Source organism: Pseudopipra pipra, chromosome 2 (assembly GCF_036250125.1).
Source record: "Pseudopipra pipra isolate bDixPip1 chromosome 2, bDixPip1.hap1, whole genome shotgun sequence".
Classification (NCBI taxonomy): domain Eukaryota; kingdom Metazoa; phylum Chordata; class Aves; order Passeriformes; family Pipridae; genus Pseudopipra; species Pseudopipra pipra.
In genome coordinates, this window is record NC_087550.1 from 93251011 (window position 1) to 93267772 (window position 16762).

Below are 16762 nucleotides of genomic sequence, written 5' to 3' on the forward strand. Positions count from 1 at the left end.
GACCTGTTCTGTGACATTTTGTCTCAGAGAGGCAGCCTTGGTTCCTTGAACCAACCCTTGGATTGCTTTTGACTGACACTACTGAGATAGACCCAGTGGTAGTCTGAGGTCTGATATTCTTCTTGTATTCTCCTTTAAGAAGATTTTAGCAGATATTCAGTGAATGAAGAGCTGAGAACTCTCCAATTAGCACTAATGATGTGATTAAAATGGAGTTCTGCAACGGATAAAGGTTAAATTTAACTCTGTTTCGGACAAAAAGGTGAAATATAACAACTTTATGTTTCTGAAATAACATATGCAATGCAATTTTGATTAGGGTTCATACCAAATAATTCCTCCCCAGAGCAGAGAAAAGATAATGTAGAATACCAGTGATCCCCAGATCACGAAGTGATTTATCCATGTCCAATAGTGTGTATCTAGTGCAAGCTTAAAAAAAAAAGAAAAAAAAGAGATCATATGGTGTATCACTATCTAAGAGCAACAGAATACTCAGCAGGAGATAAAATAGAACTGTACTCTTTGAAAATAGGGATGAATTGTACACAGAATTAGCCAAAAACATTTTTCAGTTTTGAGCACAGTTAAGAAGGCACAGATAGAAAAATCTACATTTAAACTAATACAACAAGGCATGGTCATAGAGAGAAACAGATATAAGTAAGTGGCAATTAGAAAACAAGCTCTAATAAAGTTTCAGTGGATAAAACACAGCACCCCTTACCTTCAATGTAACCGTGAATACAAGCACAGTAAACACCACTGTTCCAAAGGTCCAATTTCCAAACATCTATAAAAAATGGTCCAAAGCAGTTATAGGCAATATTGTCCCCTACTTTGTGAATTGTCCAGAATAAATATCTTAAAGCTATGTATTGCTTTGTATCATGAACTGACACCTAAGCAAAAACACTGAATTCCTACATGACCTATCCAGTGCAAAGTGTTTTGGTTTCTTGCTCTTGTGTGTACACACCTCAGATTTCATACAGACAGAAAAAGACCACAACCAATCCTCTCAACCTGAAGTTCACAGGTATGTTTCTTAATAAAAATTAAGTGTAGCACAGTTAAATCACTGAGATTGACAAATGAACTGCAGTAATTTCATCAATCTTCTTGGACGTCATCTTTTCTCTGATCTCCCTTCTCTGCTGTCCTTAGCATCCAATAATTCTCGTAGGATGAACAGCATATTAAGCAGATGAGTAACAGTATACAAAAAGAATGTCATAACCATCTAAGTACATAAATGTCTACATACATTTAAAGATAAAACACTTTTAAATTGTGTTTGATTTTTTCTCCACCTGCATAACAAAATAAAAACACTTCAGCTTTTCAGGTGGGCAGAAATGATCATCAATGCTGATGGAGAGAAGAACTGGTCACAGAGGATTGCTTGGACTGCAGTGGCTATTGGATTACCAGGTTCAGGATCCAGAGAAATGTTGGGAAAGTAAGCAACGGTTAGGGCACTCTCTTTTAGAAGGGACTTTGTTTGATTCAGAGTATTGCACCCATGAAAGAGAAGAGTGCCCAAGAGACCTGAATTATTTTGAAAGAGAACTGCTGAGATCTCATGAATTCCCTTCTGCAGGACGACATGGAATTTCAGCAGAAGACCCAGTTGGGCAAGTAGGATGTTTCTCAATGAACAAAAAGGCAAAATGGGAGCATACAAGAGATGACAATATGGGCAGGAAGTAAACAGATAGCATAAAAGCATTACCTGGCTATAGAGGGAAAAAAAATCACAAAGGTCAGCTCTGACTAGGATTAGTAAGGGGTGTTGAGAGTGACAAAAATGATATTTATAGATATCCTTGTTTCAAAGGGAAAATGAAAGTGGAGTGGTAATACAACCTAGCGGAAAGTGTAACAGAAAATGCTGAAATATGCAATACTCTGGATAGGAGTTTTCACAACCAAAACCTGCTTCTTGCATTTAACAGCAAAGCTTGGGAAAGAAAGGAGCAGCCAACAGTGTGGAAGCAACAGGTTAAGGAGTTTTTAAGGAGAGAAAACAGTGAATGCAACGTATCTTGAATTTAGCAAGGCATTTGACACTTGGACAATAAGGAAGCAGGGGTGGGGTAAATGGACTACTACTAGAGTTGAAAATTGTCTGAACCACTGACTCAAGAGTCCTTGATGTTTGACTGGCTGCTGGTAATCAGTGAACCACACTAGAAACAGCTACTGGGGCAGATATTGTGGAACATCCCTGTCAGTGGCCTGGATGTGACACAGACAACATCATGAGCAAACTACCAATTGATACAAAAATATAGAGCAGCTGACATAATGAATGACAGTTTCAATTCAGAGGGACCTCTGCTGATTTGAGAATCATGCCAACAGATATCTTATGAAATTAAATAAGGAAAAGTAGAGAGATTTACATCTAAGGAGGAGTAGTGCCATATATTGGAACTGACTGGCTGAGTAATGGCCCTGCAGAAAAGGCAGTTGCAGTGGGGTTACATGGACTCCAGGCTGAATACAAGCCTATATTGTGCTTGTTCTATACATAAGGGAAACTGCAAATGGAGCTGCACTGGGAGGAACATGGCCACTGAAGAAAGGTTATTATTCTCATCTACTCAGCTACAGTGAGATTGAACCTGGAACACTGTACTCAGTTTTGGGCCCCTCAGTTCAGGAGCAAGGTAAAAAAAAATGGAAAGGATCAAATGGCAGGCAACCAAGGTAGTTAGCAGCCTAAGGTTCTTCTGCAAAGAGAGGTTGAAGGACTTATTTAGTCTGGTGGAAAGAAGGTTAAGGAACAACCTAGCAGCTGTCCACAAATAACTGAAGAACTGCAGAGCTGAAGAACTGGAACAGACATCTCTTCAGCAACAAGCAATATTCTGCTTGGATACTGTGAGAAACTTCTTCCACCATGAAGGTAGAGAAACACTGGAATAGGTTTTTCTATCCTCGAGGATATCCAAGACTTGAAAAAGACTAGGCAAAGCATTCAGCAACTTGATCTTAATCAGCCCTGCACAAAGCAGGGATTTGAACTGGATCACACCATCTAAATTTTTCTGTATGAGCTTGCCCAGTATTACATCACAGGGGATCTATATAGGCATGTGATCACCCAAATGTGCTGCTGTGTGACAAATTCTGAATGGAGACCACAGCCAGCAATAAGAGAGAAATCTGTAGGAAACTAGGCTGAGAATGTGATCAACTGGGAACAGAAAATAAATTTAAAAGTAAAGAAATGACTGGTTGAACAATTATTTTTCTCAGTAACCATTTCACTATTTTAAAATTATTCTACATGTGACCAAGCGTATAGACACAAAATGAAATTCAGAAAACTTTCAGCATATTGACCTTTTACTTAGATATGTAATATAATAATTCTATAGGCTCATGCCATCACTGTAATACCTCCTGTGCCCTAAAAAAATCTGTGCAGTTAAAACTGGCCAGGAATCTGGATCAGGAGCTTCCAATTATGCCATTTATTGACTTTCTTCTTCCAGTTAAATTTTACAATATGCTCATGTCATATCTGGCATCTCTCAGAGAGCCTACTGTCAGCCTAAGTTCCTGCATTTTGAACAGTTTTGTCCACATTTTCAATATAAGCTGCTAGATGAAATAAAAGAGTTGAAATAACCTTTCTCTGTGTTCATTAGGCTAGATAGACAGCATTGGGCTGCAACCAAACCCTTTACCTACCCATCTTACTGGCTCAGAAAGTGAGGTCATAGCACAGAGACACAAGACTCCATAAAGCTACCGATTTGGCACAGAGAAAGGTAAATGGAACAGTATGGGAAGGTGTGAGTTTCAAAATCTCACAATGGCTTTTCAGGACTGAATATCTCAAGATAGTACTCATGCCTTTAAGTCTGTTTGTTACCATCTAGTTTATTAACAAGTTTTTCTATGTCCTACTCCCAGCCTATCCAAGACTTCCCCTCCTCCTTCTGCGACTATATTTGCTGCTCTTCCATGTTCTAATTCAGCATTCTACTCACCTACTTTCCTTCCTGTTGTATTGTATTTGCCATTCTGTTACTCCTTTTAAGTCTCTCTCAACCTAGCTTAACAATTCTACTTAATGTACTCCATATCAAATGTTAAAATTTAAAAAAAAATCAAACAGGAAATACATTTTATTATATGGTTAAACTAAGATGACACTTGACACTCTGCAATGACTTCTACAGTGCCTTCCTTTCCTCTTACTTTCTTATACAACACCAACCAGGATGTTATATCCAGAGTGGAACACCATACACACAAAGAAACACCAAAAATTAGTAACAATTAATAGGAAATAAATCTCCAGCACCCATTTTAACAATATGGAACCTAACTTGAATCATTTTATAGCATTATTGCATTAGTATTACCATCAGCTTTTTTATCTCCTTTCCTGCTTTCTACCTGTTCCATAATAACATACTGTTGCAGTAGTAAACCTTTCAAATCTTCAAATCCTTCATTGACTTTTTCCAGATGTAAGCATAATTTAAATACTGAGAAATACCCATCAACACCTATCAGCGTTCATGTATGTATGAACTCACATAAGTACCACTATTCCTGAACGCTTAACATTTTCAGGCCTTTCAATTTAAAATTGCAGCATAATATCTCTAAGTCTTATAATAAACACAAGTATGCATGCTGAGTAATGATGAATTTTCTAACACACTCCGGACACTCAGGACTCAGAATGCCTCCTCAAGCAACATATTTTATCATCAAATATTGACATGGGTATCTAGTTGTAGATATAAACATTCAAAATTTGAAAATTAGGCATTAGTCTGAATTCAGAGTCTTAGAATTTGATTGAATGTGTGCAACAGAAGACGACTAAAATGTCAAAAAGGAACACAGTTCAGAATATTTGTAATATAAACTGTTTACAAAATTTGTACAGGTATGATAACTCTAATTTTCAAGACCAAAGATATAAGCTAATGCAGAATTTTGAACATCTAAAAGAGAGCACAGTGGTACCAAGAAAAGATATACTGCAGTGTACAGTTCTGTCTAATGGAAATACATTCTGTCCTTAGAAAAGCTCCATTAAACAAGAATTCTCTCACACAGTGTAAGTTCATTTCCCTAACAGATGTGACAAAGATGGTTTTTAATAATATCTGAATATTGCATTTCTAGCAAATATTTATGTTGCCTGTAAGCAACAAAACTGTGTACAGTTTATTTTCTCTCTCACTTTGAGGGTCTTTTCTAAAGCCATTTGAGCACATTATAGCATCAACTGTAACAAAAATTTCCATAGCAGAGATAGTCAGCAACAAAATGTAGGTTACAGAAAAGCACACAACAAAATAACAAAATGCAGGGAAGCAAAAAGCCTTTTTAAAGTTCATGGCTCTTTATCATATCTCATATACATCAATATGTTTTATATAAAGTTCCTTTTATTATAAGTACTTCTAAAGTAGCTATAAAGAACAATTCTAACTATAGGTTTAAGTGATATTTTATTGCTCTTTACCAGATTAATTAAAGAACAGTGAAAGATGAAATGGATATCATGACAAATCCACAATAGTCTTACCATGTGAGTGCTGGTTGTCATTAGCTGAGGATAGGAAGAGAAGCAAGTAGCAAAAAGAAAAAAAGCACACAAATAAAATAGACCAAAATATCAATGGATAAAATAAATAAAATGCAAAAGTTCTTAAGATTTGCATTCATGTGACTGCAAAGCAAGCAGAGATACGTTATTTTAAGCTGCCATATGTCAAAAATAATTAAACTATTAAAAAGCTTGTTATATTTCAGATCTGTTATGACCATTCATAACTACTCTACCAGGAGTCTTTTGACATGTTAAACAGATATTCGTCAGATTTATGTTAAGCATGAAACGGAAAAGTCACTATGTAAATTCAGAATGAATACCTGGAATTTATGATACTTATTTCTCCTAAATTGTATCTAGTCCTATGTCTCTGCTTACTGATACACAGCGTGTCCCACTGCACAGTTCAGACTTCATTAAACAGATAACCCATCTATCTCACTGTAACTCATAAAAGTTATCATCTTGCATGAAATACTGAAGAAAACAATTAAAACTATGTTCATTTCACACTCAACATTAAAAAAATTATCATTGACTGACTGATCAAATCCAACACTAACCTGTCCATTGCTGGTCACAGCTGTGTTGTCAAACAATAAATAGGCACCAAAGAAAAATACCGCAGCATCAAACACTCCTAGGAATGTCCAATAAATAAATGCACGCCAGCGCAGCAAAGCATTCTTAGCAACATCTCTGTGTAAAATAAGATACATGTATTCATTATCAGCAGGTTTGAAAATCCCAGACAAATGATGTCATTCATATTGTTTTTTGAAGAAAAAACAATTGAGATACTGCATGCAAAAGCACCCCCTTCCCACATGACAACTGTCTACCACCTTACCAGTAAATTTTTCCTGAAGATGTCCTCTTCATTTATTTTAATTTCTTTTTTACTAAACTGTTTCAATTGCTGCCTGTAATTCTGCTTATTTCAATTGTATGGTACACTTCCCTGTGCTGCACCTATTTACTTTTCAATCTTTTTACAGAAGGTATCTCTTTTCTAGTATTTGCTGTGCACATGATGATCCACTGTAGATATGAAATTAGAACACTAGAGGTCTCTGGAGACTTTGCGTTATTTCCTATTGGGGACTTATATACAGACTATCGCAACAAAACAAAATATTAGTTTTATGTGGAACATGCAAAAAGAGCGGCTTGCAGTTGACTTGAAGCTTCAGGTCAAATAGTACTTCTTCAACATTTTCCCATAAAAAATACAGGAATTGGTCAACAGCATAACTCTTCACTAGCATGTATTTTCTTACAACAAAAAAATTTACATGTTACAACTTTAGCTCTTGTTCACAGAATGGGTATGTATCAACCTGGTATACAGCATAAAACACATCAGAGTAAATCAGAACACAGTTAAATGAAGACCCTGAATTACAGAAACATTTTCTACCAACCAATACTTTCACCATACGAACTTTAAAGACTGTCTGATGACCACGCAAAGTAACTTCTCCCTGCAGATTAACAGTACAGATTGCAAAGCCATACATGGCAAACAATAGCCTATCTGGCCTAGAACAACTGTACAGTTGCCCAAAACAGTTTAGCAATAGGCTCTGTTAGGTATCAAAATCCAAAAATTCCTGGCAAATAACCTCTGCTAGCTTTCAAAAACCAAAAAAAGTCTTCTGATTTACCATTTCTAAACTAAAAACATTTAAAATATAAAAGAGAAAATAAAAATATAGGGATTAAGTTTCAACCGTAATCTCTTGTATTCCTCTTCAATTTCATCAGTAAAAACATATCAGTGCACTGATTAACCTTTGGGCATCTACTATTACTTCTTTCAAAAAATGTTTTTTTCTTTGATTACCTACTGTTAACTCTCCCTGAAATGTACTGTGTTTGCAGCTACAAGGATCAAATCTGGGCAATGTCCCTAATTTAGATGGCCAAATGCAATTAATTGGCAAGAACTGTATTTCAAGTGGCTAAGAACCTAAACAAGTCACGATTCCAATCCTCAGAAGTGAATCAACAGTATGCAGAGGACAATGTTGGACACCACACAAAATACATCCTCTGATACAACACTTTACCACTCAGTCCTCTTTTCTTTCAGAATAAAACATGTATATAGGAAAAAACCAGTATGTTTTCTTTTTTAAAAATACTTCTTTTCCCCATGGTTTGAGGAAATAAAGAGTACTAAAAAAAAAATCATAATTTTATTTGTAGAACAGTAATTTCTATTTTGCTCTCACTCACTTATAGAGCAAATGAGTGGTGTGATTTCTAAATATACATGTAAAACTACACTACTGTACTTGGTAGACTATGCATGTGGTCTTCAGCCCTTCTATCGTGGTGTATCTGATGTTCTACCATAGCCTTGTAGTCCAGAAATCCTGAGGACTTCTGTTGTAACAGAGATAGATCCCACAACTGAGCAGTCAAACTTTGGGGCACAGTGTATTAATTTTACCTGTACAGGGAAGGTTCTCTCTTGAGTGTGTCTGCGCTGACATGTTGTTCCATTAGACCATAGAAGAGGATAGGAAGGGAAGTGAAGCTGATATTGTACAGTGTTAGATACGCAGTATCGTATAAAGTCTGTAGATGAAAAATAAGTAAATCAGGTATTTTAATTTAAAATTAAATCTTCATTTAAAATTAAATCCTCTGCATGACACTTGATTTAAAATTAATGAGTCACTTTTTCAGGAAAACAAAATCATATTCCTTCAGAATGGAGGCAAATATCCCTGAACAGCTGCTAACTGATATATGACAACTCTGCAGTTGTATCCTGTTCATCTGGAGGACAACAGCTCAGCTAAAAGATCCATTTAATAGTCTGATTCACATACTGGCCCCCTCTTCTTGTTTCAGCTGTAAGACCAACTCCGAACTACCCAAACTGAAAACCAGCTGATTCTTGTAGAGGAAGAAACTCCTCTCTGGCGCATCCACACACACCCCTTCCCTTTTATCTCCTCTATATAACATGGAGACATGCAGAGAGACGGGGGAAGTACTCCAAAGGTTCTTCAACTGTGGGTGACTGCAATGAGCTATACAAAGAAACATCACAATGTGCCTTTGAGTCTTCTCATTGAACTACTTTTTCACATATGTCACTGTAACTAGCCCTCAAACCTACTACATCACCTCATAAAAAGAGTTGTTTATTTCCCAAAACCTATCTGGCGATCATTCATGCTGGAAAAATTGCTGTCAAACCCCCCCTTTTTGATTCAAAATTGTATTTAGCACTTAAAAGAATAAAATAAATCTAAATTTTCATCAGCATATGCTTTCATATCTAAATTCTAATGATGCTTGGAAAAAACCTACAAAGTTTTCAGCCGTCATTTGAAATTAAAACCAAAACAGACAAAAAATAGTTCTGTCATTTTTACTCCTCCTGGAGCTTTTTTTTTGAGATATTTGACAAATTCAAAGCAACAGTACTATTTCTCCCAATTAAATCCTACTCTGGCCCAATTTAATCCTGAAAATATAAACCTTTTTTTTCTAAATTTGGTCATTCATTCCTTTGTTTTTTTGGTCCCTCACTCAGAAAAAAGAAGAGGTAGATCTTTTCTGCACAAATTAGATGAGAGCAAGGAGAAGAGAAAATGAACAAAAATTTAGGAAGGAGGATACTGGATCCTATCTTGAATGATGGCACTTTTCTGGTCAGGAGCAGTTCACTTTTCCTCTATTTTTCTGTTTTTATTTTTTCTTTTCAACTAATTGAATGCTGCTATTTGTCTGAAATTTGTAATTTATACTCATATACACCAAAGAAAATGAGTTTATTCTTCCATTTTCATTCTGGATTCTAAAAATGAACAACTAGTTCAATTACTCATCTTTCAGGATTTCCTCAGCCCATGTCCAATAAGCTTAAACCCAACTGACTCTACATTTCCATAGGCATTTCACTTTGCATTGCCATTTCTAAATTTTGTGTTCCTGTATTCCTTGGCTTTGAGAATAACATTGCTTTTATGATAATTCATAAAACTGATTTCTGTAACTTAACTGCAATTGCCACTGAAAACCATTTGAACCAAAAGTGATGGTCTTTTTAAAATGAGTAAACTAATACAAAAGTTTTCTCAGGAGGATCCGTTTTTTAAAAAAAAGCAAGAGAAAACATGACGTTGATGGAAAAAGAAAAACTAACCTGTTGTGAAAACCCACAGAAGAACTGATATAAAAACTGAGGAAAAATGAAGCAGACATTCTGAAAGACAAAGTGACAGTCGTCAACTGAAATGCAAGCACTAATTTATATGCTGTACAATGCTATAGCTACATATACCATAGTTTTATAGCACTAGTAATAGTGAACATGGCAGAACATTAGAAAAAGCTGCATATATTAAACATCAACAGTCACATCTTGCATTACTACCACTAAGAAAAACACTTAAATATTTTGAAAGCAAACTTATAAGGCTACAGTTTCAAAATTCAAGGGCAATGAAATTTGTGATCCAGGAGCACAGTTCATTAAGCCAAGGCAAATAAGGGACAATTCACAGGAGGACACAAACCATGATAAGCAAGCGCAGGCATGGTTTCCAGCAAAGCAACTGAAAGATGTTTCTAGCTGTGACTGCAAACGTCATCCTCTCCCAATTAGACATATAATCAAACACTAAAACCTTGGATTATCCTCTGGCAGTTCCTTTCTATAATCATCCATTGCTTACTGAAAGAACTTCGATTGGATCCCAACATTTAGAAATAACAAAACTGTCTGAAGAGGGGGATGCTCATTATAACCTTCCTCCACCTACACTATCCTAATGAATTTAACATAACTTAATTTACATTAGTTTCTAAGTTCTCAAATACTATTTCCAATGTGACTTAAAAGGTCACTGTAGAGACAACCCAGAAGGTATTGGAAATAAGTAGAACAGTCTGAGATGAAATTTGTAGGAGATGAAAAAATAAGACAAGGCAAATTTTGGGTTTAAACATAACATAGATTACAGAATGTATCTATGTAAAAGCTATTTCACTTCATCTTCAGGATAGAAACAATAATCCCATTTCAGCATTGCGTCTGGCACTCAACAAAATCCCTTTATGGAATTATTGCTGTTTTGTACTATTGGCTGAGAAAACTATATAGTTAGGTATTACCATGTAAGTTTTTGAGATTTATGTAATTAGAATAAGCATTCTCCTACCTTATAAAAGAAGTATTGCACAAGTTCAGATATCCTAACATAATAAAAATGCCCATGAACAAGCAACATCTTTTTCAAATGTTTAAATTTAGGTATTGCATAGTCACTGTTTCTTGCTGCTTGACGACCTTCTTTGCCAATGATTCCTTAAAAAAAAAGATGAAGTTATTTAATAACTAAAGGACTATTAAAAAATACAATTATTTGAAAAATTATATAATAATGCTATAACATTGATCTAATGGGAGATCACCACTGTATTTCATACAATTTGTGGGATAAACGCATTGGAAATTGTCTATAAAATGTATAACCTGATTCTTCAAAATTGCCTGCTTTTAAGAAATAAATGGGTTTTGTTATTTCACTGAATTAATATTCTAAAAAGTGTGCTTACCTATACCAACATGTGCTTCTAGAATCATACTGACATCGTTTGCTCCATCACCAATTGCTAATGTGATAGGATGCTCCTTTGACAACTTAATCAATTTCACAATCTGGAAAAAAAATAGTGTTAAAACTCTTATCTGTAATGGTTTGCTTATTTTGCATGAGCGTACAATTAAATACAAATTACCAAGATGGTTATATAAGAAATCACCTGAAGGGAGACAAAAGCAACATTACCCAATGAACTACTATGCATAAAGATCACAGTTTCTTCATATTACAAAGTATTTGTTCCAAACATTTTTCAAATACTTCCAAACTACTTTGAGAGAGAGAGGACAGGAGGAAGGAAGAGCAGAATAAAAGATGTTGAGACTGCTTAATGCTGTGTAAGTGCATTAATAAATTAAGAGGGTTCCAGAGACAGTGTTCAATTTCAAAGAAATCCTGAAATTAAAGACTGAAAAATTCTGCTTTCTTAACTGTGCTGATTTTTTTTCTTACTATTTAAGAAAATATAATAGGACTTTCTATATATCTAAACACTATTGACATAAAAACTGTTCTAAAATTTTACTTCAGATCTTTCTATTACAAATGGTCACCTTTGTAAATCTGGTACCGAGTCAGCTGCAACTAAAAAACTTCTACAAACTTCCAGACAGTTCAAGTGCTGGCTAAATACACTTGTTAATGTGATTTAGGGCTACATATGCTGTACCTGAGCGCTGTAAACACACGACCATTTAAAGAAAAAAAGAAGTGCATATTCCAATGTTTGTTTCCTTTAAACGTTCTTCAGCTATCTTGAGATGTTTCAGTAATGGAAGGGTATGTTTTTACTTGATAAAAACAACAAATGCAACAGTCAGGAAGTACTTAAAAATTATAATGCACACATTTTTTTGTCTGGATTCTTCTTTAGTAGCTTTCCGCTTATGTGAAAAATAAAGCAAAAATATCACTCTACAGTAATAAATAATGCAGGTTCTTGTAATATCAACAGATAGTAGAATATTCAAAGCTTGTTAGGTTAAAAAGAGAGCAGTTAGTTAATTTATTAAATATGTTCATTTATCAGCGTGTACCAACCATAAAATTTGCACAACATGTACATAAATCAAATTCAGGTGCACAGCTGGGTGCCATTTCAGCATATCATTATCTAAATTGCTTGCCAGTAGAAATTCACCCCTCTCCTTTTCTTTGCCTTCTCCATTTTAGAAGATACAAAAGTGAATGGTAACATCTTAAGTTATTATGATAAGTATACAGAGTATTAACCTTCAATAATTATGTATGTGCACAGCTAATAAGCAATTATGAAATTAAACACAAACCTGTGCTTTTTGCAGAGGTGCCATTCGACAGCATAACACTGCACTGCAATTCCTGCAAATTTCAAGAAAGAGCTCTCTGTAGTTACCAGAGCTCCCATCTTGTCTTGGTTTCATTATTAATGATAATGCTGCTCCATCAATAATTAAACCATAATCTTGCATATCAGTTGAAAGTCTGTTCAGGGATAAAATATAAACTAAGAGTCACTGTAGAATTCTCAGACATGTTTCAAATCTGGCAACAGTTCTTATGTGAAAATGAATTAATGAAAAAATAATGAGTATTCAATACAGCAAAATTAATATACCTCTAAAGGAAATTTCTAAGACCGATATTTACAACATTTGAAAATTCTAGATTATGTTGAAAATATTCAGTGCTTTACCAGTTCAAATACAGAAATCTAATACCTCATTGACTTCCCCAGTGAGTATGAGTGTATAATTAATGACCTCTCAGTTTGGTTTGAAAGGGCTCCAAGAACTGCAGTGAGGTAAACCAAGTTGCAGGAATAAAGTTAATTTTGTGGACATTCCGTAACATAGAGAAAAAAAGTTAGAGGGAAAGGCCATTATACTCCGAAATCTACTCTGATGAGGAAAACACTATTTTTCTTTTCCTAAGGGTCTACATTAAAGAAGTAAACCATGCTTTGAAGAAAATGCCAGAGAGACCTGTTGGCCTGGATAGATAAGGCTACATTCACAGTATGGATACTTTGCATTCAGTGTGGTGGCTAAGTCTCATACAGGTATAACTTAATTTTAATCTTAAAATATAATAGTTATATATGTTACCTATAATATTACAATATAGTATTATATATATAAAAATCTATTACCAGTATACCTGCTAGAAGTGCAAGCATGGTTGCATGAAGCAGTTTATCCCAATAACATATGCTGAACAATGCAGGAAGATGGTCCACATTACAAGAGCCGTTTTCTGCGGCATCTGAACAAGTTATTTCAGAGCACCCTTGCCTTTGCCTGCACTGCACAGCAGCCTCAGGCTTCAGCTCAACAGTGAAGATTGTATAAACATACACTGAGATTTATTTTTACTCACTTTTCAGTGCTCCAAGGTTATATGACTGTGCATGGGGTTTCACCCAACATGGTTTCACCAGGACCAGTGTTTGTGAGGAAAACACCATATTTATTAACAGCAATGTATTTTAGGTGTCTCCATCTTCACTACTAGAACACAAGCTATTTTTGGCAAATAATATAAAGTACCATAAGCTATGTTTAATAACAGGTCACAGATATGTTTGGCACTTTGCTACCATTGGCACAAATAGATCAATGCCATTAGTGTACAATGATACCAAAAAGTTAATGATAACTAAAAAGTTACCAAGTTCAGGCAGTGTACTGAATGTTTGGCATGGTATCATGAAATATTTTCAGCCTGAATTTGAATATACAGGCAGAATCCTGCTATTACTATCTTAGCACATTCTCCAACTCAGGGGGCCAAAGGCAAAAAAATTCTAAAGAGTTTTAACATCTAGAAAACTGGCATTGCACAAAAAGTTAAACAAACACGTTTAATCATACCTTGTAAGGCCTACGGAATTTCAGCTAAATGTGGTACAGATGACAGAGAAATGTTTATTTAGCTGAACACACAAATGTTCTTCATTAGACCAATGGGGTTTGAAGTGTAAGGAGAGCTAAGAAAAATGCTCTAGCCCAGAGATTCAAGCTGTAAGGCTAAGAGTTATAGAAACTCTCTGCTAAAATAATATCACAAATGCTTGCTAGCTTTTTGCTCCTTTACTACAAACTGATTACAAATGCATATGCAATGTGCTTGCTAGCTGGTTCCATATCAAAAAGAAAAGCAAATAAAAATATGCACCATTATGTCTGGAAGCCCAGTAACCTCCTAACATCTTAAGATGATAAAAATGCTTTAGAATTCAATTCTTGTTTTTGGGGGGGGGCAGGGAAAGCAAGCAATGTGTACCAGCTATAAACCTTCAAATAAGCAGCCTAATTTACTGCCTGTATGAGATTTAACTACAGTATACGTATTTTTTTCTTTTTAATGCTATTTTTATCTTATTCCATGTTATGTTTCACTTTTATATACATGATACCTATACTTCTATGAAAATTCAAAATACACAGAAGTCAATGATTTCTTTACAATTTAGATCACTTGAAGTATTTTTATGTAGACCAGAAGATTTGGTCTTCATCTGTTCTGTAAATGTAGCATAATCTTCCCTAGAAAGAGCCATATATTGTTGCTCTCTGTGGCCTTGGTCTTATCAAGAAAGTTATATCATATACTAACTCTGATTACACGAATATATCATATCTACTTCCTTTGTAGAAATCAGAAACAGTATTTTGCTTTATAACCTCTTCTTTTTTTTCCCAAGAATAAACAGTTTTACAGTGGAAAAATAAGTAATTGCAATACCAATTGTGATTTTTCTTTAAATAGTTAAAGCAGTAACATAAGTAAGATAAAGAACCATGACTGAAAATTTAAATTTATGTAGAACAAAGATACTTAATTGTCATACAATAATTCACATTTTAGCAACAGAAACTGAAACATACTATGTTCTTAATGTAATTGGTCATCATTTCATTGTTTAAGAAATGCACAGCACCACATTCCTGGCTTGAAAATCCAACTTTTTCCTTACCCTGAGAAAGTATCCCTGGTTAAGCTGCCACTGTGTCTTAGGACAGTTTTGCTTAGGTCAAAAAGCACATCGTGTAAACTCTGTTCCTCAATTTTCTTTGTGGTTAGCTCAAGTATTTGTGTATTTCTTCGGAAGAGTTTGCAAGCATAGCAAGTAGCTGCAGCAGTCTCCATTTTGTCTCCTGTTAAAACCCAAACTTTAATTCCCGCTTTCTGGAGTGCTTCAATAGTGTCAGCAGCTTTTTCTTGTAGTCTGTAAAGTCAATTGACAACACATATTGATAGATTGCTTGGAAATGAGAAATTCAGAGGTTCTTACTGAAAGATTCTAAATAAAAAATTTCAATAGAAGTTATCAGATAAAAGAATTTTCCCCAACGTGTGACTCTAAAAATGTCTGGGGACTAGTACGTGTTTTCGAATCTTTTAAAGATCTAATGATTCTATTCTTCCTTTATTTCCTCAGTGCCCATATTGTAGTTCTTCCTTCCAAACTTTTTCCTTATAATTTGATCAGTGAAGTATTAGATGAACTGCTTGCAAAGGGCTCGAATACACTGATTTTTGTACACCTAACTACTGTTACTAGCTTACTAAATTATAAAGTTATCATGTGTAACTTCAGCAAGCTAAGGGTGTGGAATTGATTCAAATAAAGGGTTTTTCAAATAAGTCTCTAATGCAGAAAAAGACTCTTCAATTACTTTGATAACACCACTAAACATAAGAAACTAAGAAACATACTAACCGATCTTCAACAGCTGTAGCACCAAGTAAAATTAAATCTCTTTCTATCTTCTCATACACTTCTGCCAATTTCTTGTCCCGATCCTGGAGGGCCAACTTTGCATTCTGAAGCAGCTTCTGTACGTTGCTATATTCTTCAGCTGTGAGCTTTTTATATGCAACGCACAATGTTCGCAATCCCTCCTAAAGAATGCAATCAAAAGAAACAAAATGCATGTTATAAAGCTCTTCTTAGACTTGTTGTTTACGCTGGAATATTTCAAAAACAGAAATCATTTTACTACTAACACAAAGAGTCCCACTAGTCACATTTATAATGAAGTGAATGTAGTACAGACTGCTACAGAACATGGTTCAGCTTGATTCTCTGCTGCCCTGGAAGCAGTTACAACCTGAGGGACAAACCTCAATCCTCCAGAAGAGAAACAGAGCTCAGTGACACAACTGGATGTATTAGATTACCAGGGAAGGGAAAGTCAAGATAAAGATTTCCTTCTCTATGTGTATAATTAGGCAGGATGAGTCAGAATAAATAACAATAATATAAATAGTAGCTCTGCAGAGTCTGATTTTGATGCTGTGTTGCAGCAGAGGCATGAACAGGGACAAAATGTCACAGACAACATTGAAAGTGAAAATCCAACTGTATCATTTCAGTCACGTGAAAACTAGAAATTAGCTGCAGGTGTTTCAGACTGCATCAGACTTCTGGACTGTGTGATGAATTAGAAAGGGAGTATATAGACTGTGTGAGGCAGGGAAAAGCTGCTATAACACAGAAAAGTTTTGCCACTTCAAATATACATTGCCTCTCACAATAGCATTTAACTGG

The 16762-nt window shown here is 35.1% G+C and overlaps 1 protein-coding gene across 7 annotated transcripts in view; it reads right to left on the minus strand.

The window, feature by feature from the left end:
- The window catches only part of ATP11A (ATPase phospholipid transporting 11A), a 111128-nt gene that overhangs the window by 12311 nt on the left and 82055 nt on the right, over positions 1 to 16762 (minus strand). For 4 of the 7 annotated variants that reach the window (XM_064646478.1, XM_064646481.1, XM_064646480.1 and 1 more), the window contains exons 18-28: positions 15932 to 16113; positions 15185 to 15436; positions 12516 to 12690; positions 11180 to 11282; positions 10783 to 10928; positions 9765 to 9824; positions 8055 to 8182; positions 6160 to 6295; positions 5570 to 5593; positions 728 to 793; positions 329 to 432 (exon numbers count right to left, since the gene is read on the minus strand). In XM_064646478.1, the coding sequence (XP_064502548.1) occupies positions 329 to 432; positions 728 to 793; positions 5570 to 5593; positions 6160 to 6295; positions 8055 to 8182; positions 9765 to 9824; positions 10783 to 10928; positions 11180 to 11282; positions 12516 to 12690; positions 15185 to 15436; positions 15932 to 16113 (1376 nt within the window). The remainder of the gene's footprint in view (positions 1 to 328; positions 433 to 727; positions 794 to 5569; positions 5594 to 6159; positions 6296 to 8054; positions 8183 to 9764; positions 9825 to 10782; positions 10929 to 11179; positions 11283 to 12515; positions 12691 to 15184; positions 15437 to 15931; positions 16114 to 16762) is intronic. The other 3 variants (XM_064646479.1, XM_064646483.1, XM_064646484.1) reach the window with 1 other exon arrangement.